At 46.8% G+C, this 23456-nt stretch overlaps 1 protein-coding gene across 2 annotated transcripts in view; it reads left to right on the plus strand.

Moving 5' to 3' along the window:
• CSMD2 (CUB and Sushi multiple domains 2) overlaps positions 1 to 23456 on the plus strand; it is a 237730-nt gene that overhangs the window by 8400 nt on the left and 205874 nt on the right. For both annotated transcript variants that reach the window (XM_065857095.2, XM_071799063.1), the window contains exons 2-3: positions 11751 to 11967; positions 22964 to 23076. In XM_065857095.2, the coding sequence (XP_065713167.2) occupies positions 11751 to 11967; positions 22964 to 23076 (330 nt within the window). The remainder of the gene's footprint in view (positions 1 to 11750; positions 11968 to 22963; positions 23077 to 23456) is intronic.

A 23456-nucleotide genomic window follows, 5' to 3' on the forward strand; every position in this document is an offset into this window, starting at 1 on the left:
GGGGCAAGTTCTGTTCTCACTGGCCTTGGGGGAGCATTGAACTTCATAGATGGACACACAGCCGCATAAGTGATAATAGCGGATGAAATTGCAGGTACTTTTAAGTTGTCTTGTGATGACATGGATTTGGTAACAAGGGGAATAGAGACTAATAATGAAAATTTATGATGGGGAAATCTTTAAATGAGGCCTTCAGTGTGATTTGTGAGATGGATTTCACCTTGAACCTTATTTCACCTTTCTTACTCTTTTTTTTGAGATAGAGTCCTAACACCTGAGATTGAAGATGAGTTTGTGTTTGAGCACAATGGATAAGCCATTTAAATGCAAATATTCCCTTACTGAAAAATAATTGAAATACAAATTGAAAAAATTAGTTTTGGAGATAATAATTAGCACCTTATAAATGAGGCCGAGTAAAAACGCCGCGGATGCGCGGAGTCTGTTTGCAGGGGTCTGTACAAATATTTTCCATCGAGTTAGCTCCCCTTTTCTGAGATCTCATTTCAGTTGTGAGTCGAGATGAACTGCTGGGTGAGGCACCAACTAAAACCTGCGATTGATGAGATTCGCCTAACGGGAATCACGGCATGGCAAGAGAATGGGGCCTGCCCTGGGTCGTTTTTATGGCTGGCTGGACCTAAGCGGCGAGAAGAGAAACCCTTGCAGTGTTCACTTCACAGACGCGAAGGGAAAGAAAAGTAAGATTTTAAGGAGCTTCTGAATCATCCTGAACATTTTCATTGAGTTTTGGCCTCCCGGGGGAAGATTTGCAAGGATGTTTAGATGCCTAAATAAGTGTGTGCTTGCCTGGTGGGGTTTTAGGAGAGGATTTATTAGCTGCAAAACCCGAGTGCGTTTTGGAGGCTCCAGGGCATCTGTTTGCAGTCCTTAGGTTTGTACAAAAAGTTTGTGAATCTGGTCCACTTAAACTCCTTTTCAAAAGGGACTTTAAGCAAATTCACCTTGGTTTTGTGGAATGTTGCACAAGGAGCTGCCTCTTCTCTTTGATACCTTACCAGGGTCAAGCCGAGGCCTCCAAAGTTCCAGCTTAGTGCCTTAACCACATGTTAAATCTTATTTTCTTGGGCTAGCTCTTGATTTTTGATGAAGTGTGTGAGCTTGCATGGTGTCTTGCAAAGCCATCCTGCTCCCTTGGAAATGGGACGCACAAAGCAACCTAACAGGGGGGTGCAATTAGAGGATATTGGGGCTACTGAAACCCATGAAGAGAAGTCACCAGAAAACCCAGCGAGGCCGTTATTCACACCAGAGACAGCACGGGGAGAATGTGCATTAATTGGTTAATGCTTGTGAAGTGCTTTGAAGATGGAAATAGCTGTATAAGTGCTTGGTATTATTATTATGCTGACAATGGCTATGTAGAAGAGTCGTGGTGCTAAGGGAGCCGTCAAAATTGATTAAGAGACAATTTTGAACGAGAAAGTTTTGAAGGGAGGAAATTACATCCCCGGAGAAGAGGCCATTCTGGCTGAATATTGGGATAACCGTTACTTGTCGGGGCTGAGCGAGTGATTTCAAGTAGTGGAAGGTCTGCACGAGATTCCCACTTTCATCAGGAATCCCAGAATGTGAGGAACTGAAGGGCCCTGGAAAGCTCATCCAGTGCAATCCCCCCATGGAGCAGGAACACCCAGCTGAGGTTCCACAGGAAGGTGTCCAGGCGGGTTTGAATGTCTGCAGAGAAGGAGACTCCACAACCTCCCTGGGCAGCCTGGGCCAGGCTCTGACACCCTCACCGAGAACAAGTTTCTTCTCAAATTTAAGTGGAACCTCTTGTGTTCCAGTTTGCACCCATTGCCCCTTGTCCTGCCACTGGTTGTCACCCAGCAGAGCCTGGCTCCATCCTCCTGACACTGCCCCTTTCTATATCTGTAAACATGAATGAGTCCCCCCTCAGTCTCCTCTTCTCCAGCTCCAGAGCCCCAGCTCCCTCAGCCTTTCCTCACACGGGAGATGCTCCACTCCCTTCAGCATCTTGGTGGCTGCGCTGGACTCTCTCCAGCAGTTCCCTGTCCTTCTGGAACTGAGGGGCCACAACTGGACACAATATTCCAGGTGTGGTCTCCCCAGGGCAGAGCAGAGGGGCAGGAGAACCTCTCTGACCTACTGACCACCCCCTTCTAACCCACCCCAGGTACCATTGGCTTCCTGGCCACAAGGGCCCAGTGCTGGCTCATGCTCACCCTGCTGTCCCCAGGACCCCCAGGTCCCTTTCCCCTACACTGCTCTCTAAGAGGTCATTCCCAACTTATACTGGAACCTGGGAATTATGCAGCTGTGAACTTGTGTGGATAATTGCTGTTCTTGAGGTTGTTAATGAGCGAGACGTGGAATATTTCAGGTTCTAGGGAACCCAGTTGTTCAGGCTTGTTTGAGTTGTGGGGGTCACTTGGTGTTTGGTTTGAAATGGGGAGAAGGACTGTTTAAGTTGACAAAAAATGTTGTTATGAAAACAAATGGGTGAAAACTCATCATGCATTATGAATTTTAGCTTGAAATTAGATTAATGTTTTTAATCATCAAAGCAGTAAGGCTCTAATGCGAGTCTTCCAGTGTGAAGTACAGGACAGAAAAGCTAACATATTTATAAATAGGATTATGTGGTGTGATTGCCAAGCCTGGAAGGAAAGACAGTACATAGTAACCAGGAGGGCTTTTTAGTTCTTCAACTTTTTATCTCTGTGTGTATATATACATGCATGAACACATCCATATGTATGCTTTATGGTCCAGTTTGTACTCGCTGTATCTTTGCATTTCCCCAACTGATAAAGAGACCACGTCTCGTGTCCTGGAGATCTGTGGAGGCCCCTGCAGCTTCTGGCTTTAAATGATGGCTTTTCCAGACCAATATTCAGCTGAAAACCCTAAAGAATTGACTTTGCTGAATACCAAAGGCATGAATTTAGTGAATTGTGCCTCTTAGTGAAGCTCCCCAATAGAAAGCTAGCTCGTCTGCGGTATTGCCAGCCTCCAACTAGTTGTTTAGCATTCACAGAAATCTCCATGTATATATAAAACCCAGGGTGTTTTTTTCCTCCCGTTTCTTTCTTTGTTAAGGCCGCCCTGTAACGAAGCCGCAGTTGAGCTGTTGGATGTGTGCCCTTGCCTAGCAACTGTGCCTAGCAACGTCAGGGCATCGCGATGGGGCCGGAGCCGCTGGCTGTCAGGGAGCTGGCTAGAATGGTAATTTGCGATGAGAGATACTGGAGCCTCTTTTCATGAGGTTTGCGAAGCCTTGCTCTTGATTTCTCGACCTTCAGGCTTCCTTGGATGCCTACAGGCAGCTTGCTGCCACTGCCCGGCAAAAACCAGGCGAGCTGAGAGTTGCTCGGTAGCTGAACCTTTGTGTGGTGTGCGGGGCTTTGAAACCTTTTATTCTTCCAGACAAGTCGCGTTGTTTTGCACTTGGGGTGGGGTGAACTATGTGTGTTTGAACACCTCCCGTGACAGCCAGCGCACCGGGATTTCAGCCGAGTCTGCAGCTGCCGTGTGGAACAACCGTCTGCAGCAACAGAGGGGAGAGACTTAAAATACATCACATCTGCACTGGGAAATACATTTGCTGTTCTTAGGAGCGACTCTGGGGCAGAAACCTGAGCGTACGCTTAAAGCACAACCAGCTGTGGCTGCTTGAGTTGTTTTTGAAGTGCTTAAAACTCTTCTCTCTTCCTAGGGTGTTCAGCTTGGAGGCTTTTGGTTTGATTGGGGTTTTCAGAATCTTAATGCGTGAGCTATTTCAGCCAAGGTTCCTTAAAGCGCCTTTAAGATAAACTCACAGTAAGTTGTGGTGTGCAATGAAGAAGGGGTGTCCTTCACTCGGAGGCAAAGAAAGGATGTGAAATAAGGTATGACTTGTGACTTTTGTCACAGCACAGTGTGCAGGTAGCTGGAATGGGTACCAGAGGAACCAGAGCAGCACCAACCAAGTTGGCTGGTTTGGCCGGTCCAGTGAAAGCTCCCATGGCATTTTATAGGATGGAGTAGGAAGAAACAGATCTTCAATTTCTACAAGGAATCTTATTCTTGAGTCCCTTACTCTGGTTTCAAGCAGGTACAGAGATGCCAGCGTGGCAAATCTTCACTGTGCTGATCAAGCTCAAGCAGCATGGGCTGTAGCGAGTTTGGCCTTGCCAACAGGGTTCCTGTGCTTTGTTGGTTAGAAGGTTCAGGGTTTTCTTTCTCTCTGCGTACGTTCTTGCATCGCCAGGCTCCGCCTGCCTGGCTGCACTCGCTCTCTGTAGGTCAGCAGAGCGTGGAAACTATTTCTTCTTTATTGTGATACGATCAGAGCAGCAGAGCCCATTTCCCCGCTTTGTTCCACACGTGCAGTCCGGGGACTCATGTAGATGAAGCCGTCTATGTGGTCTTTGGCTCCGTGGTTTTAAAGGGTGATGGTGAAAAGATACTGAGGCGTTGTGTGTTGTGGAGTAATCGGTCATTTAGGTTCCTCGTCAGAATTGGCCAAAGTTTTGTTGGTTATGCAATGTTTCTGGCGCTGTGTCCGTTGCTGTCAATAGGATATTGGTTTGGGGTGCGTGATGCTCTGTTACGTGCCTGTGTCTTTCCAGCTGGGTAACTTAGTGCAGATAAAACATGGCATTTTTTAAGATCACTGGTGTAAAGGGGAAAATACATATTCGCTGATGTGTCTTGATGAACACAGATATCTCTAATATTTACTTTGGTACTGCCTGTATTAAAAAGCGTGTGTTACCAGCGTTTTTCTAGCTGTGTATTAAAATAACTCCGAAGTAATTTTTTAGTACCTTCTATTGGTCCTTAAGGCCTCCTGCCTCCCCTTCTAACAGTGGGGCAGAATCCATCTCCCTCTCCCCTCACTGTGTGTAACTCTTTATTCCTAAACACTTGTCCTGTTTCCTAGCTGGCTTTGATCCTGTTTAGATTGTAAGCTGTACAGGTGGTAAAGTGGTACAGAAATGTATAGGGGTGATTCAGAAAGGTGCAACACACACCTGGGGAGAGCCAGGGGACACTGATGTCTCTGTAACCCCTCAGGACAGGTGCTGTGTGTTCACTGCGGAGCTGCTCCGGTTCTTTCCAGCTCCACAGAAGCAGGATTTGGGGTCTTCCCTTTGATAGGATCTTTTTATTAATTAAAAAAAAACTAATCTGATGAGGGTCTTGAAGACTGTTTTGTCTTTAGGGTAGGGGTGCGGGGTCGGCGTGCTCGGAGCAGAGGATTTCAGCCTCACGGGGAAGCCTGGTGGCTGCTGTTCTGCCCCGTGTCCTCTCTTGGGACATTTCCAGCTTAACCAAATGAGGTGTCCCTCCCCAGCAGCTCAGTCTGTGTCCTCTCGGTACGTCAGGGCCGTGAGACAGGACATGGGAGCAGCGTCATGTTCTTGCCACTTCAAGTTTTGTCCCGCGACGGCTTTTGATGTTACCTGAAAGTGGAGTTTTTCCGCTCAACATCGTGTCAGAATTCGTTTGATGTTCCTATTGCAAGTGTATACCCTTTCAAGCTTCAATCATGAGATATAAAACCCAAGTATAATGCTAATTCTCTTTGCTCTTCGTGCAGGCGCTTTAGTTTCCGGCTGTAGGGTGATGTGGTTTGAGCTCTTGCTGGGGAACTCCAGGGTCAGCAATGTGAGCAGAAATCCAAAACATATATGAAACTTGCATAGTTTTCCAAGACAAAAGTTTCGTTGGGAGAAAGCACATGTGGGAAAAACTTAAATACATTATTATAGCGTCTTCATTCCACCGTCATCTCGTCTCTTCTTCCCGTCTTTCTACTCGGGAAGCCCTTAGAAGTGAATCGTTATGGTAAGGTTGGAACAATGCCTAAATGTAACAGATCCCTGCAATAAGAGTCTGAAAGCCCGGGCAGCACTAAAAGAGACAAAGTGATGACGGAGTGGGAGTGAAAGACTGTTGGACTGGAAGGGAAGCGATGCGTCTGCGGAGAGCGGGGGGTGACGGGGTTGGGTTCAGGAATGCTGTGTTTGATTCTTCAGTATCGTGGGATCCTGCTCAGGACCCACACGCTGCTCCTGATCTGAGGGGGGTGTTGTAATTCTTTCCAGGTTTGGCAGCGGTGCCATGAGCTGGATTCAGATGAAGTGAAATGCGTGTTCTCTGCCCTTGCGTCCTCCGGTTTATCGCTCCACGTGTTCAGAGAAAAAAAGGCGCTGCCGATCTGAGATGTAAATCATCCCCTTGATGATGTTCTTGGATCCAACAGCTTTTGGTTAAAAGTTATAGTTAATGGAACGTCTCTGCATTATTTATTACCCGGAAGGCTTTGATGAGACTATAGGTTAAGTTAAAACTGTGAAAAGGTGAATACTTAGGGAAACAAGGCTTAGATTTATGAAGTGTGAAGGTGCTTTCCCTGTTTGTTCGCTTAAATTGTGTGAACAAGAGAGTCGGAGCTGGGCTGTGGGTAAACTGCTTGCTGCTTGGGGTTGTCCGTGATGATTTAGAAGGCGACTGTGTAAGGAAGCGTGAGGAGTTGCTGGTGAAAGATTGAAGACACTGAACAGTGGGAAAATGAACGTTTTTGGTATTTAGATCAGAGGGTGCTGGAAAGTGATGTCAGTATTAGAGTGGAGTTCCTGAGTTGGGGTCTGGTGTCTTGAAGAACTTTATACAGTGAGGGTGAATGACTGTGGACAGCAATGGAAACAGAAAAGATTGAGAAGTTATTGATAGACGAGTGGGATTTGGCCCTGGTATTTCAGGCTGGGATGGATTGTGTTTGCGTGTTTGCAGGTTGAGAGAGGTTCTCCTGCCCCTCCGCTCTGCCCTGGGGAGACCACACCTGGAATATTGTGTCCAGTTGTGGCCCCTCAGCTCCAGAAGGACAGGGAACTGCTGGAGAGAGTCCAGCGCAGCCACCAAGATGCTGAAGGGAGTGGAGCATCTCCCGTGTGAGGAAAGGCTGAGGGAGCTGGGGCTCTGGAGCTGGACAAGAGGAGACTGAGGGGGGACTCATTCATGTTTACAGATATATAAAGGGGGAGTGTCAGGAGGATGGAGCCAGGCTCTTCTGGGTGACCACCAGTGACAGGACAAGGGGCAATGGGTGCAAACTGGAACACAGGAGGTTCCACTGAAAGAGGAGAAGAAACTTGTTCCCGGTGAGGGTGGCAGAGCCTGGCCCAGGCTGCCCAGGGAGGTTGTGGAGTCTCCTTCTCTGCAGACATTCAAACCCGCCTGGACCCCTTCCTGTGGAACCTCAGCTGGGTGTTCCTGCTCCATGGGGGATTGCACTGGATGGGCTTTTTAGGTCCCTTCCAATCCCTGGCTCTCTGTGATTGTGTGACATGGATCTGTGTTTTCCTGGGGAAAGGTATTTATGTTCATCTGTTTCATTGAACAGGCCAGAACAACTCAAAATAGAAACATTTGTGACTAAGTGACAATAACTAAAGAAAATGACAATCCTAAAACCTACTGCATTAAGGGAAAGACAGCCATGTATCACCAACAGATGATGCTGCTGAGAGCAAGTCAGTGTACGTGATTTGATATTTGTTCCTTTTGAATTGTGCAGTGACCATACATCAGTGTTTGTTAAATTAGATTTTTCTGCTGAGAAACAAAGTACATCAACTCATATTTTAGGAAGCAATTCAGAAACAAATTCTGTTTCCCTCTCCCTGAAGTGTTGCTTCCTTAGCCATTAATATGGTGTAAATCAGTACAGTTAAAACACCTCCTTGGTTCAGACTGTTGTGTATCTGACCTGGTAAGTTTAAGGCATTGGAAGAAGGTGGAAGATGTTTTGTATCTGTTACCTTTGTGCTTGTAATGCCAGACACCACCTTTGCTTATTATTTAGCTTTTGCCAACTTGGTGAGGATCTGTGGTGACAGAACTTGGGTGTCCGGGTTGTATCTGAATGTGCAGAGCTACTGGAGTTTGGTGTTGAATGATGGAAACCAAGCAGCCCAGGCAGCTCCTGTGTGCAGGTGTTGCTGATTTGAAGGAAATAACAAAATCCTATTGCTATGAATGTGCCTGAATGTAAATGTAAACTGGTTTGTGTTGGTCAATGGCCATCAGAGATCCGAGGAGCAGTCGTGTCACTGGGGTGAACTGGTTCTGCTCCGGGACCCAACTGCCCACATTGCATTGGACAGATGTACAGTGTCAAGAACCCTCCCGCTAGCTGGTACTGTCAAAAGAAGTCTTGGTTTTCGAGTACGTGGATGTTTTCCCTGCTCTCCTCATGGCAAGAGGCTGATCCATACCCAGGGTGGAGCTCGGGGGGTTTGCAGCTTCCCCACTTAACCAAGGGGCAGCTGCGTTCAGCCGATAGTTATTTTTCTGGTTAAGTGTCCGGTCGTGTTAAGTTTCGTGGTGTGTGGATTAACTGTGTATCATAAAATGCCGCAGGCAGCCCCTGTTTCTGTTAGAAATGCTGTTCTTCCGTTAGCATATTGCAAAGTAAATATGTCATCGTTTTCACTGTGCATATGAGCCAGAAGTGAAGCTGATTAGTCTGTGTACGTTGTTCAAGCAGTGTGTGCTGCACAAATACAAGTCGAGACTGGTAAAGCTGACTTTTAAGCTCTATCACTGAGGAAATGGTTGTGCCCCTGGGTAAAGATGTTTTGCTGCAAAGCCCCAAGCTCTTCACAAGTGTGATTTCCTTGGCTTGTGTTTTATTCCATCCCCCTTAGATTTTGGTCCGTGTCTACTCAACAGTACCAAGTACGATAATGCCTTCGTCCTTGTCTGGAAACTTTAAGCCCTACTGCAATAAAATTACACTGATGCATTCATTAAAAAGATATACTCGCCTAATAAACTACTTTCCAGAATTGAAAATAGCGGGTTGCGTTGGCAGGGTACGAGTTAGATTTAGCTCCCTTCTCACACTGCTCATCTCCGTCACGAAAATAGGACAGGTGCCCACAAACGCATATCCACTGATGAGTTCTCCTTGGTGTTATATATCAGAAGGTTTCAGTCCATGAATAATAGTATTAGAAGCTGGAATATCTACGCAAATATTTACACTGCCAGACTGAGCCTTCTGGCAAATGACATCTCATCCCTCAGCTTTGTGTATTTACCTTTCTCATTTACTGCTGTAGCTGTGGGATAAAGTGTGGCAAACCAAGGGGCTGCGGCTCCTCCGGTACCCGCGGTGATGGGGAATCCACCCGGGGTGGAAAGGAGATGATCCCTGCACAAATACTTCACTAGATTGATTTGATTGATCATCAACCTGTGTCCTCTTTTTCTATGAGGAATTAGTTTTCCTGCAGCTGGGTTTAGGTTTATGTACGTTTTCCTGGCATTTGTTTGTTCTATGTTGGAATTGCTGATTCTGCAAGGACATCATAAGTTTGTATTGATCGTAAAGCTTGTTGCCTTTCATGTGACCTTGGAAGTGTCCGGGGCAATGGGTCTCGGACCTTGAATTTGTTTTCTGAGCTTTGTGCAACATCAGTGGATTTTATACCATCAGGGAGTGGAGAGATACAGCCTTTTAATATCCTTAAATTGTTGTGATGGAATTCACTTACGATTCAAATAAAAACCGTACAGTATGGACAGCATCAATAGCAGCACATCGCCCATTGAGTGCCAGTCTGGTCGGAGAGGCCGTGATTGAATTTTAGAGAACTGAAGCTTGTGGATCTTTGGCAGTAAATGGAGCTGGAGGGGAGGCGGGAGGTAGATCCACTCTTGTATTTATTGTGTGTTGACAAAACGCACCGAGAGGGGCAGATGCCAGGTGCTATAGAAACGCAAAGTACAGTCTGCCCTTGTTAACGAGTTGCGTTGCAGCGCAGGTTTAGTCCCCGGTGGATTATGGGGCTGTCCTGACTCTCATTGATATAATAACACGATACAAAAAGATTCCCTGAGTAGTAAATATGTTTGGCCATTTTAGATTCATTAAGGTGTGAACTTTGTCTGGCGGAGAGAAGTTCCGCTAAGCATTTTTGCACCAAAGTAGGTCAGTGTAATTATAATTGGCTTTAATGAGCGCCGCTCTGCGGTTCTGTACCTGTAGCTGGTTGGCGCTCAGAAGTGCAAATGCCAGCGCTGCCTTTGAAAAAAGCAATGAGGAATCAAAGTAGTAATTTCTAATCTGATTCATTTCGACTTGAAAGCCTCGGTTATCTGCATAAGCAGAGGCGAAGGATCTGATGTCGGTAAGAAAAGCCGGAGGAGACGCAGGCGGCAGCGATGGCGGCTCTGCCGGCCACAGGGTACAGGTGGAATTTGGCTTTGGTGTCTCTGCTGCCTTGCAAACTGTGTCTGCAGTTCAGCTTTGGGGAGCAGTTATCCCAGCAAAGCCAGCAGGAGTTGTCCCAGTTTGTTTGGAGTGCGTTTCTCTTTGTGCCTCAAAAGACATTCGGGTAAAGCAGCGGAGAGGAGAACACTAAGGAGAATTTGTCATTTAGGCTGTTCCCAAAACCTATTTATGTACCTGTTCCCCCAGAGAGGAGAAAACCTCATATATCCAGAAATCGTACATTGTGGCAGTTGATCTTTATCTTCGGGATGGAGTATTCGCAGGTACTGCTTCTGGGATGGAAAATGGATTTGAGGGAAGCATTGGGTATTTAGCCGGTGGGTACAGAGCTGAGCTTTGTTCTCAGAAGATGCAGCTCTGCAGCAGCTCCTTGGGAATACTGATGGGAAGACACTTGCTGTATGTGAGCCTGCGTGAGGAGCTGAAATGTTTCAGAACCGGGTGAGAGAAAAGCCCAGCCTGGGAAGGCTGGGTCTGACCAAGGACTTGTTCTCTGCTGGGCTGTGCGGTGTTAGTGTTGGCAGCTCTGGGCCGTGGCCCGTATGGCTTTACAAGGGTGCAGCTGCCAGTTTGGGGTTTGCAGAGCAGGGACTGAATGGGAATGTGCCTTTTCCTTACGGTGTTGTGCATGGAAAGGGCCCATATAGAAACCACTGGCTCTTCTCCCTGCCCGGGGGAGTTTCGGGGTTAGTGAGCAACACTTACCTGGAAGGATGCAGATGGGGGAAGAAGAACTGCTGCTCTAATACGTTGCAAAGATTTAGGTTTTTTTATTCTAAATAACTATTCAAGAATGGTTTGTTCATTGAAGCCTTTGCACCGTGTCCTTCTCTTTCTGGAGTCAGGACAACTTTAATTTCTCATCTTTTGCCATTCAGTTTTCATGCGGTCTTGTCCAGACAAGCGACTCATCTGGTGACTCAGTTCCTCATTAAGTATTATGTCCAGTACAGTTTTTGGCCTTTCAAGGTGAGGGGTGGTCTGTCTGTCTTTGTCTGGGCGCTTGAGCCCTGATCTTCCATCTCTGATTCAAGCGTAGCTCAGGGTAAGGGAGACATCAGCTCTGGTGCTGTCATCCTGCTGCTTTGTAGCTTCCGAACCCCTCGTGCATGAGGTGCCCAGCATGAAATGGCTGAAATCCCTCACTGCAGAGTGTGTGCTGAAGGGTAGATTGGATTTTTGGGCTGAGAAAGCATTGTGTCCCCATTACAATCAGGAGCTGCGATGATCCAGCTGTTATTAGCCTGTGATGTTTCCAGCTGGAGGGAGCAGTGCCCGGGATGTGGGTATCAGGGTCCACGTTCCTGCAGGGAGGACAAAGATGCATCTTCACATTTTCCCTTTATCTGTTCCTTGGGACCGTGAACTGAGTAGAAATTCAGCGTGAAGAACCCCGTATGATCTGTTTCGATGGTGAAAGATGTTAAATCTGTATCCCACACCATTTGACTTGTACTTTTGTCTTTTCTCTTGCCAGCCCAGAACTGCAGTCACATCTTGCAGGGCCCAAACGGGACCATACAGAGTCCAGGCTTTCCATATGGGTATCCCAATTATGCAAACTGCACGTGGACAATCACTGCCGAGGAGCAGAACAGGATACAGCTTGTTTTCCAGTCCTTCGCGTTAGAGGAAGACTTTGACGTGTTGTCTATCTACGATGGACTGCCTCAGCAGGGGAACCTGAGAACAAGGTACATTGCTCATAACAGTCATGTTTATAAACACGTTCCCGTTTCTGCCACTGGGATTAAATCTAGGTCGGAGGTTTATGCTGCAATAAACTGGGAGCGCTGCTTCGTGAGCGGTTCCTGTAGCTGTTTTGATTTCTTACCTCCGATAAGGTTTGAAATGTTGCTCTGAATGCCTGACAGCAATGATTTATCAGGAGTCGTTCTAGACATCCAGAGAAGTTAATTAGAAAATGGAGCGGGAGAAAAGCAGAGCTAATGTGCAAGTGGAGCTTCCCTCCATCCAAAAGAGATTCTCTGGGTGGGAGGATGGATAATGGGTTTCAGTTTAGAGCTCTTCCAGGGGCTTTGTGGGTGCACTCGCTTCCTGAGATTGGAGGCAGCTCGGCGGGTCCCGATTCAGCGAAATCTTTGAGGTACAGAGAAGCCTTTTTTGGGGTTTTTTTTCTCTTAATCGGGCACTTTTGTTCTCGAGAGACCTGGCAGCCCTTGCGAGAGCAGCTGATGTGCAGTGGGCGTCACTGTGGGGAGGGCAATCACAAGGCCCAGCTACGAGGTCACATAGAAAGAGGCGGTTGACCCCACACCAGTTGTGGAGTCTCCTTCTCTGCAGACATTCAAACCCACCTGGACACCTTCCTGTGGAACCTCAGCTGGGTGTTCCTGCTCCATGGGGGGATTGCACTGGATGGGCTTTCCAGGGCCCTTCAACCCCTGACACTCTGGGGTTCTGTGATTCATTTGGGTAGCTCCCCAATTTGCAGGCTGTTCACCAGCTGGATGGGGTGATGTTCTCTCACATCTGACTAAACCATCAGAGCTTTAGGGGTAAAGAGTTATCAAGTAATATAGTTTAATATGAAGACCCTCATAGAATCATAGAATGCTAGGGATTGGAGGAGACCTGGAAAGCTCATCCAGTGCAATCCCCCCATGGAGCAGGAACACCCAGCTGAGGTTCCACAGGAAGGTGTCCAGGCGGGTTTGAATGTCTGCAGAGAAGGAGACTCCACAACCTCCCTGGGCAGCCTGGGCCAGGCTCTGACACCCTCACTGAGAAGAAGTTTCTTCTCAAGTTTAAGTGGAACCTCTTATGTTCCAGCTTAAACCCATTATCCCTTGTCCTACCAGTTTGTCACCGAGAAGAGCCTGGCTCCATCCTCCTGACACTCACCCTTTTGTAAACATTGAGGTCACCCCTCAGACCCTCCATGGATTCTGATCTCGGAGACTTCCAAGTACTATCCTGGTATTAATAAAAATCTCAATGAGAGGCTGATTTTGAGAAGAAATGATGGATTGCTGTGATAGCAGATGTTAGATGGCGTGTCAGCGTTCTGCATTTGATGGAGTCGTGATCTCAGACCTCCAGATCCGAGGTGCAGATGAAATCAGCTTGGTGACTTGTGACGTGACTGCTGGTGTCTGATGCCGTGTCTGATTGCAGCTGAAGTCTGACAGTAATATATTCAAAAAGTAATAGAAACAGTGCTAGAATCCCTGGGAAGAATGCTGTAGTTGTGGACAGTCCTGGAAATTAATTATACTTGAAGCCACTTTAGGACAGATCCTTTGACCTCAGTGTCTTGTCTAAGCCAGCTGGAAAATCTGCGTTAAACACTGGTGAAAATCAGCCCTTCGTGTAGCTGATTTGAGTTATGCAAATAAATCTTATCTTCATCTTGCAACCGTGCTTGAGAATCATCTTAATTATGGGACCTCATCATTTAATCAGAAGGTAGCATAGTGCTTTGGGTGTTATGTAAAGGATGCTTATATCAGGTATAAAACTGTGGTGAGGAGTCAATGCTGCTGCTGCCCCGAGGAGCCCCTGGCACGTTGCTCTGCTCGTGAGCAGCGCCAGATGTTTCCTTTTGCCCTTTCCGTGTCAGTGGGAGGTTCTGCTGAAGAAGCAAAATCCATGAAGGAAATGAATTCAGAAGGAGGGTCGTGGTGGAGTAGATTAGAGAGACATTAGGTGAGTTGCACTCGGGTATCGCTGTGAGCGACTCGTGAGCGTGGTGTGATTGTAAATCAGGTAAGAGCAAGAGCGTCACCAGGCTGGGGTGCAGTGCTGGAGATGTGCAGCCCTGCGCTGGGGACGCGGAGGACACGAAGAAGGTCCTTCCTCTGTATTGCTGGTGAACTCGTGTGCAACTCGAGTAAGTTGTGGGATGGAACCGGCAGCACAAAGCGATGCGGGAAAGTTTCATCTCTAACGAGGTGTTTGGGAAATGTGTATTTGGTGCAACAGAGGACAGTGAAATAAATGGGGACTAAAATTGGTATTGAAGCTTTCTAGAGGTCTAAGAGCACTTACAGAAGATTAAAAAGCTAAACGAGATATGGACACTTGCGTTCTTCACCTGGATGTCTCTAGATGAGTGGCTTCAAAACCTGAAACTTGCTGTTCCGTGTCTCACTTCTTTGTTCACCTTTTTTTTATTCTCCATCAATCTCCCTTCATTAAACTCTGTAACTCTTGCCCAACACTGTTTTAAATTTTTGTTTTATTCTTTCTCTTCTTTTTCTTTTTTTTTTCCCGTGGCCATCAATTTTGTTTTTTTCTCAGACTGCTTTCCAAATGTACTCAATTCATCATCCGAGCGCCGTACTCGAAGATGGATGACCGTGCGTCATTCATCAAAGCTTATGCTACCAGGAGCTGGGCCAAAATAAGCTGTAAGCAAGCGTAAAAGAAGGGGGGAAACAAAGCCTGTTTCTGTAGAGAAGGAGGTAACTGTGCTGTTCAGTGTGTCCAAGGCTGATCAACCAAATGAGCAGAGGAACTGTGGTGAGCTCGTGGTGTTGAGGGTGTTTTTCAGTAGGTCACGTCTGTGAGAAGGGAAGGACATCGGTGTTGATGTCGTGTTGTGCTGGGGTTTGTCTTCTGGAAACCCGACTACTCCATTTAAACCACGTATTCCCAAGAGCTTCCTTGGCCTTGTTGCTGAGAAGGGGTTAATAACTGTGTTCATCGTGTGCTGGAAAACACCCTCTTGTCGTGCAGTTTAATGTGGTGTGAAAGTTCCCTAATAGAATAAGAACAGACTTAATCCAATGAGACACTTGCTAATAAACTGCTTTACTGCATATTAGGGAATTTGCGTCGTATGTTTGTGATGAGTATGTGAATATTAAATGCGTTTCAGCGTCTTAATTTAGACATCCAGGGCTGTTGTCATCTTTTAGTGCCATGACTTTGCTTTGTCTGCTAAAATCAGAGCGTGTTTCCGAGTCCTTGCTCCTTCAGCTTCGCTCATGTAATTTGTGTGGTTGGTTTTGGTCTGTTCAGTTTGTTCCCCAACACCATACGCTGGTTTTCAGCCGGGACCACTGTAAGAGAATCCTCTTTGAAACCCGGGAACAGCAATGGCTGTGGGTTTGTGTCTCCCGTGAGCTGGAGAGTTACGTGTTGTCACCAGTTCAGATGAGATTTGTAGCTTCCCTTGGGTGCCTGGATGTGCCTTCCTTTCTCTGACTGGTGTTTGTGCTCGTTACACCAGACCAAACTCTCCCAAACGCCCATTCTTCAAGTTCATAACTGCTCCGAGCTGCCGAGGGGATCGGCGTGCAGAGCTGATCGAGCCCCGTGGTTGCTGGAGAAGGCGCTCCCTGCCGTTCCCGTTGTGCTCTGATTGTCTCATTGCGGAGAGGATGCTCCACTCATCAGGTTGCTCTCCTGATTGCTTCCCCACCGTGCTGGGCTTGGAAGCTCAGCAGAGACCTGACTAAAATTTGAATATTTGGAGTTATTTATGGATCCCAGATTGCTGTGGGGGGTTGGGAGGCTCTTTGGATTTTTTCATATTTGGCTATTAGGTGACATAACCAGGCAGTAGTTAAGAAAAAATGTAGCAAAGGAGGAAAGCCATATCTTCAAGCTTTTTTATCTGCTGCTGTAATATACAGGATGCTTTTAATGTAAGAATCTTAAATGAGTTGCTAGTTTCCTTATTTGATGTTTCAGGCTTGCGTTAAGATCCAGCGAAAACAATTCACAATAGATGTGCTAGGTCAGTCACTCCATGTAGTTCTGTTTTTGTGAAGGGAGCCGCTGAGTTGACGCTCAAATGAGGACTCAAATTAGGACTGGTCGGTTTAGAGAGTCGGTTGGTTTTTCTCTTTACAAAGATGTTCAAAACTAATTTGGAAAGCCCAAAGGGCAGAACGTGCGGTCTTCTTTACCAGGAGAGGCTACTGCTCACTTGCATACGTGCTGAACAATGCTGGGTAACTTCTTCAGCAGGGTATTTATCATCTCTGGGTTGCAGTGCTCTAAGGAACAGGTCCATTGGATTGTGGTGGGAGGGAGAAAGCAGCCCGGGGGGTTCATTGAGCTGTAGTTTTAGCTGTTGGATCTTACTGGTTGAACTGGGGCGCCCCATTGCTGCGTTAGTGCAGAACTGTGCGATGGGGAGGTGACTGCAGCCTGATCCTGCACCAAGAGGCTTCGTTAGTGCAGAATCAGGTGGGCAGAAGTAATTTCACTTTTGGTCTGTGGGTATTGACACGGGTAGCATCAAGGTGGCCACCTTGTGCACTGATAAGGAGTGGCGGTCTCTGAGGAGGACACACGGGACACATGGTGACAGCAGCAGCACCGAGTTGTGCCCGTGGTCCACCCCAAGAGCAGAAGCCAGACTCGAGTCTTAGTCCCATCTCAGCCCAGCCACTGTTCCAACTGTGAAATGATGTGATGGTTTACTTTGCAAGTTAAATTTGTCATATTCTTAAATTCCCCTTTGGAGGGTCTGTGTAGTGAGGGGGGATGAGAGAACCAAAGCACAAACCAGCTGAAGTTCATAGCTGTGCGTTTTAATCCATTTTCCCAAAGGGAGGAAGAACGTGGGCGCTTTCATGTTTTCTTTGAAACGCAGTGAATCTTTAGGTCAAGAAGTTTTTATATCTGTAAAGTCTGACCTTGAGAGTTTCTCAGGCAAAGTACCTCTTTGAACAGCGTGTTTCCCCTCTATCAAGATTAATGAAAGGCTGCAGGAAATTAAGCAATCTCACTCGATCACTGGAGGCTCAATGGGGTTGTGGAGTGCTGTTACTCGCCGGCTCCAATAGCAGATTGACACATCTTCAGTGCCCATTGACTCTCATTCATTTTGTTCCCCTTGGGCGGCCCGGCTCCTTTTGGGCTGTTCCGAATTGGATTTTGTGCTGCAAGAGCAACTGCTGATTTCTGGTCCTTTTTCTTAATATGGAATGTAATTGTGATTTTGTAGCTGTTTGGAGAACATAAAGGCCGCTGCTGTCTGGAGGTGCAGTAATTGTCCTTACGTCTTTAGCGATTTCTATAATATTTAAGCTTGCAGCTGATGAGAGCTGCTATAGTGGAATTAAAGCTTTAGAAAAGGAGATATATATTTTAATTTGAACAGCAGTTTGTTGCCCTGATCTGTGTGTGAATTGAAGGGGGAAATGCTGCTCTCCAGTAGAGATGCCAAAGTTGATGGGAGATCTGCTCGTATCTCACTGCTACCTGAATAAAGGAAAAATGAGCGTGGAAGGGACATGCTAAAAATTACAAATCCAAGTCCATGGTCTTCCTACTCTCTTGCATTGTATGGAAAATTAAACTTATTGACATTTGATGCTTTGTACATGTTCCCAGCTTGAGCCATGAAGGCCTCGTATAACTGAGATGGCTGTGCAGGCTTTAAGCTCTATAAATAACGCTTTTCTAGTGGGAATTGACCCAAACCCCATTTTAAATGAGCAAAGAAATCCATCCAGGCTGGAATTTATGAGCCCTGTGACTGTCCCCGGAGACCATGTTAGTTAATGAAGCCTTTGTTGGTGTCAGAGGTAAGCAAGGGACTCTTGTGGCGTGATGGATTGTACTTGGCTTGGGGAAGGGAGGAAAGTGCACTTGATTCCTGAGTCTTGCTGGCATGTGGGGTTTGATTGCGTGATGTTGGGTGGAGAACTGTTCACAAAGTGCTGCATTAATGTTTTGAACAACAAAAAAGTGTAGGTGCAGTTTATTTCATCATGAGTGAGTTCAAGGGACAGAGAAAACTTTCTTCCCTCTGCTTGTTACTGTCTTGATAGGAAGAATACATAGTCATGGATGTCGGAGCCAATGGATAGTATTTTAAAAGCAACTTAATTATCAACCAGCTGGGCAGAGGGCATGGCTGGAGAGTAGTATGGAATAAAATAGGTCATGATGTGCGGTGTTGGTTGGCAGCAAAGTAACTTGGTTCAATATGGAGAGAGAATAGACAAGGAGTCACGGGTGCCGCAATGTGCCCGGGGAGGAGCTTATTTGGGATCTGTTTGTACCTTGACTCAAAAGCACCTTGGGTTTGATTATGTCGCTCCAACAAGTTGAGTAAATCCACATGTAAACTGATACCATTGTACTTCTGTCATCACAGCAGCCTTTTAAGCTGGCTGAGATTTTTTTTTGGTCCAGAGCATCATCTCAGCCTGAAAGGGATCAGAATTAAAGGACAACTGTCTCAGTAACACCAGTGAGCTCTGCCTTGCAGACAGAACTGGCTTTTAAGTGTCTGCCGCATCCATGAGCTGGAAGTGTTCTCAGATTATGCTCTGTTTGTTTTATTAATGCTTAATAAGAACATTCACAGTACCAGTTGTTCTATCAGTATGGTTTAAGGAAAAAAGCTAACATCTCATTGTAATCACTTGATTCTTAAATATGGAGAGAAAGGGAGAAAAAACAATGGAGGACAAGGAGGAGGAAGAGGCCCAGGACTGTGGGGACATGGGAGGGGGTTTCAGGCTGGAGAGCCAGGGGGTGGTGTGGAAAAGCCTCCTGGAGACAGAGCTGCCGCTGCACCTTGCAGGCAGTGAGATGGGAGGCATTAAACTCCTTCAGCATCACAGACCATGCCTAAGCTACCAGTAACGAGATCTGAGGTGGGAGGGATTGCTGTGGATGAATTCCCTGACCTCTTGCATTCGTTCTTATCTTCTTGACGCACATTCCATGAACCAGCCTTGAGGGACGGCTGCGAGTGGCCACTGGCTCTGCATGTGGCTGTGCTTCCAGTTCCCCATAGGCTTTAATTTTTAATATATATTTCCAAAGGTATTCTCCCTGCAGCAGCTGGAGCACATTGCTTACGCATCCTTTTCGTCAAGACTGAGAATTTCGAATGTTAATTAATATCACACACCATTTATCAGTGGAAAGACTGGACGTACGTTCGGCCTCATTGCAGCTGGTGAGTTCCTCATTGCGAGCGATCCAGCTGTGGGGTTGAACAAGGCACACATAACTTGATTCAAAGTCAGCTGGAAGTTACTGGGCTCTTCCTGTTGTTCCCAGTTGATGCCGGATCAGTTGAACACTTGATGAACGCACCTTCCAGGTGATTTTGGGTTGGCTGCTGCCTTGTTACCTGGGCACAGTGTGGAAGAGCTGTCACCTGCTCATTCCAGGTGATTTTCCAAAGAGCAGCTATTGCTCTGAGCTGTTGTTTTCTCAGCAGAGCCCCTTACACCTGATTTAGCTTGAATATTGTCCTGGGATAGCGCAGGGGTATCAAACAACTCCACAGAACCATTGAAACGCTGTACACTGAAGAGCGGTTTGTTTGATGGGAAATCTTCTTTAATAGGTGCCTTTAAATTACACGCAGGAAAAAACCCACTGAAGTATGGTGTAGCGTAATTTAATGCTGGGTTAAACGATGCAATCCAATGCGTTTTCATTAGATGTTCTGAGACACTTCTCTAGCGTTTATGCTTTAAAGGCTGTTGGGTTGCCAGCTGCAATAACTATTTTGATTGCAGCCTGAGCTGATGGTGGGCATCCTACCAGAAAAATAATGTGCTCTGTTTTAATTATGGCACCTGCACTCCAAAATGGGAGCCTGCGTCACAGGGTATGGTACAGTTGTATTGATACAGTGGAGCAGTATAATAATACGCAACAGATGGAGGTGAGAGCGTTTGCGAAGGGGCTGAGACATGGACTGTCTTGGCTGAATGTTTTTTCGAGGGCAAAAGTGTTCAATTGTGGGTTAAACCCTATGAGCAGGGCAGTCAGTGGCTCTTTGTCAGGTGCTCGACTCCTTTCATAGATTATGGGACCATTTTCCACTGCGGAAGGACTTTGGCATTGGGGAAGATGCTTCTGTGATGCAGGTTTTGCTGCTCTGCAGATGGGGAGCTGCACACCAGGAATATTTGCAGTGTTGGTGGCAAACCCAAGGCAAAAAGTGGAGGAGAATGCAAATAGAGTGGAGGATTTCTGTGCAGATTTGTTTTGATATATTGATTTTTGCCGTACTGTGAAGCAAGGGCAAGCTTATGAAGTGGCATTTCTGGCACTGGTTTAGTTTGGTTCATCACAGTAGGAGCAGAATTAAGCCAATGAAAAACACATTGAAAATCTCACACAATCAGTGTTGGCTCCAAGCAACTTAAGGGGATAATCACTCAATAATCCATTTGGCCAGAGGTATGGAAGAAATGGAAGATGATTATTTGTGCTGTTATTACCACCCTCACGTTCTTGTTATGGCCCTTAATAAAAACAAGGAACAGAGTTTGCTGCTTCTCTTTCTCATTAGTGTAAATATATATATTTATATATATTTTTATTGCTACACTAAATAACAGTGATGTCAGTGTTGGGTGTGCATAGAGGGGACAATGGGGTGGCTTCTGTGAGAAGCTTCTGGAAGCTTCCCTGGTGTGTGATGGAGCCAATGCCACTGGCCCCAAGAGGGACCATTGGTGGCCAAGGCTGAGCCCATCAGCCATAATGGGATAATGTATTTAAATAGTGGAAAAAATGACTGTGCAGCTGAAGAGAGGAGTGAGGATGAGAGCAGATCTGCAGACACAGCAAGGGCAGAGTCCAACCAGGGTCACCCACGGTGAAAAGGGACAAGTTCTGCTCGGTGCATTTATTAAAACTGGTCCTTGCATTTCCCGGATTGGAGCATCCCAGAATGTCAGGGGTTGAAGGGCCCTGGAAAGCTCATCCAGTGCAATCCCCCGATGGAGCAGGAACACCCAGCTGAGGTTCCACAGGAAGGTGTCCAGGCGGGTTTGAATGTCTGCAGAGAAGGAGACTCCACAACCTCCCTGGGCAGCCTGGGCCAGGCTCTGACACCCTCACCATGAAGAAGACTGGAGACAGGGAGACTGTGCCAAATCCCTCACTCAAGTCAAGGCAGATCACGTCCACCGCTCTGCCATCATCCATCCATCTTGTTATGTCCTCAGAAAAGTCAATGAGGTTGGTCAAGCACGACTTCCCCTTGGTGAAGCCACGTTGGCTGCCCCTAATGACCCTCTTATCCCTGATCTGCCTTGAGATGGCACCAAGGAGAAGCCGTTCCATCAGTTTCCTAGGGATGGAGGTGAGACTGGCCGGTCTGGAGTTACCCGGGTCCTCCCCGTAACATGAAGGTTTCAATAAACTGTTTTAATTAAACTGCAAAATAAATTAATAAAAACCGCAGCACTCTTCCTCAGTTCTGTGCGCAGCAAAACTATCCGGAGTCCTTAAAAATCCTGGAATCTTTTATTTTTATTAAACAGGAGCAGTTGTTCTTCCAGCTTGTCCAGACAATAGTTTCTGTGCTGAGAGCGGGTAAGCGCTCCTCTGCTGACATGAGAACTCGACTGCCGTCATTGTCTGGCAGCCGCGTGAACTTTGCTGATAACTGGAAATTTGGCTTTAATCGTGTTCTCGGGCAGAGCATGTCAGCTTGCATTAGTCGGAACGCAATCCCTTAGAAATAATATTTAGATTTACTAAATCGGGGCCAGAGTAGGAGCAGCGGGGCCGTTCGCTCTGACCTGGAGCGGTGCCGTGTGGCAGCGAGTTCTGCAGTGGCTGCTGCTCCTGTGGTTTGGTGGAAGTCTGATTTTTAGGGCAGTTATCAGGCAATGGGACTGCATCTGAATTCCTGTCCTTGATAACGGCCCGCAAGAAGCTGAGGTTGCTTTAAAACGTGTTCCTTAGGTAAATCGCCTTGGCCAAGGCTTATAAGTTATAAAACTAATTGTTGATGAGAAATGTGTATTAGCTCTTCTTGGGCTGTGTCCGTACAGTATCGGGGTTTAGTGTTTGGGATCTACTAATGCTGGTTTAAAATCATCACTGAAAGGACTTCTGTAATTAACAGTTGTCATTTAGCTCTCAGTCTGCACGGAAAGCCAGGGAGGGCGAGACCCCCAGGCTGTGCGTTTCTGCGGTGCTGACTTGGGTCTATTCATGAGCCTTATCAGCTTTTAATATCATTTTTGTGGGCATGTCTGTGTTGCAGGCAGCTCTTGCACTACCTCTAGTAGATCATCTTGTGCAAATGATTTAGTGTCCGCGGGCTTTGATTTTTCCCTGAGTCCGGAGGTGTTAACCATGGCAGCCTTCAGCGGGGTGCTGTTAGATACGAGCATGTAGGATGAAAAGAGCATCCCTGGGGTTGTTCTTGTTGGCACAGTTGGGTGGGGACTGGAGAGGATTCCTAGAGACTTCAAAAATTATGCACTGTAAAACTACAGAGCGAATACTCCACAGACAGCCACCCTGGTGGGCTTTAATTGGCAAAGACGCTTTCTTGCTTGCTCTCTTACGCTGTTTTAGTTTGTGTTCGGTTTAATGCAGTTTGTGTAACGCTTCAGACCCGTATCTAATGTTTTTCCCCCAAGGTTCTCAAAACCTGCTCTGAACATCATTGAATAATGTCATGGCCTCGCTCAGTGACCTTAGATATTACTCGTGTTTTATGGATGGGGAAGGTTACTCCGAGGTGATGGTGCTGGGTTTAGCAGAGCAGATGATGTTGGCGAACAAGGTGTGAAGCACACAGACCGGTTTGAAATGCGGTCAGTGAAGATAGATGGGGAGTTGTTCTGGTAAGCAGGAGGTGCGAAAAGCCCTGGATGGGTTTGCATTTGTTGAACGGTGAATTGAAGCCGTACGGGTCTGTTTTCTGTGGCGTGTCGGCAGGTCCAAGGCACCAATGGTGAGCGTAACGTTGCTCTTGATTTCTTCCAGGTTAACGGGTTTCCAGCTGCCGGCTCCTATCGTGAGCACGGGGGTCGTGCTGTCCCTGTGGCTGGTGAGCGACTACGCGGTCAGTGCTCAAGGCTTCCAGGCCAGCTATGAAGGTGAGTGCCCCATTCGGTCGTTGTCTTGAATTGTATCCGCATGTGGCTTATTGCAGGATGTGAAACTAAGGTGTGGAGTTTGTGCTGGAATATATCCATGTGCAGACGCTTAATACAAGAAAGAAGTGCCTGGTTCTTGCGTCATTAGATCCATTTTTCAGAATTCAAATAGCTGATCCCTTCCCAGTGTAGTTTTTTTCCTCTTGGTATCTATGCTCAAAACACCTTGAAAAGCGCACTCTAACAGCAAAGCTGGAATGAGCGGGAGGGAAGGGTAACGTGGGATTTGACAGTGGAATCGGAAGCGTTCCACACGCCCAGAGCCCCGTGCAGCAGCAGGGACTGCACAGCAGTGCATAGGATGCTCAGATAATACCGCA

Source organism: Patagioenas fasciata, chromosome 25 (assembly GCF_037038585.1).
Source record: "Patagioenas fasciata isolate bPatFas1 chromosome 25, bPatFas1.hap1, whole genome shotgun sequence".
NCBI lineage: Eukaryota > Metazoa > Chordata > Aves > Columbiformes > Columbidae > Patagioenas > Patagioenas fasciata.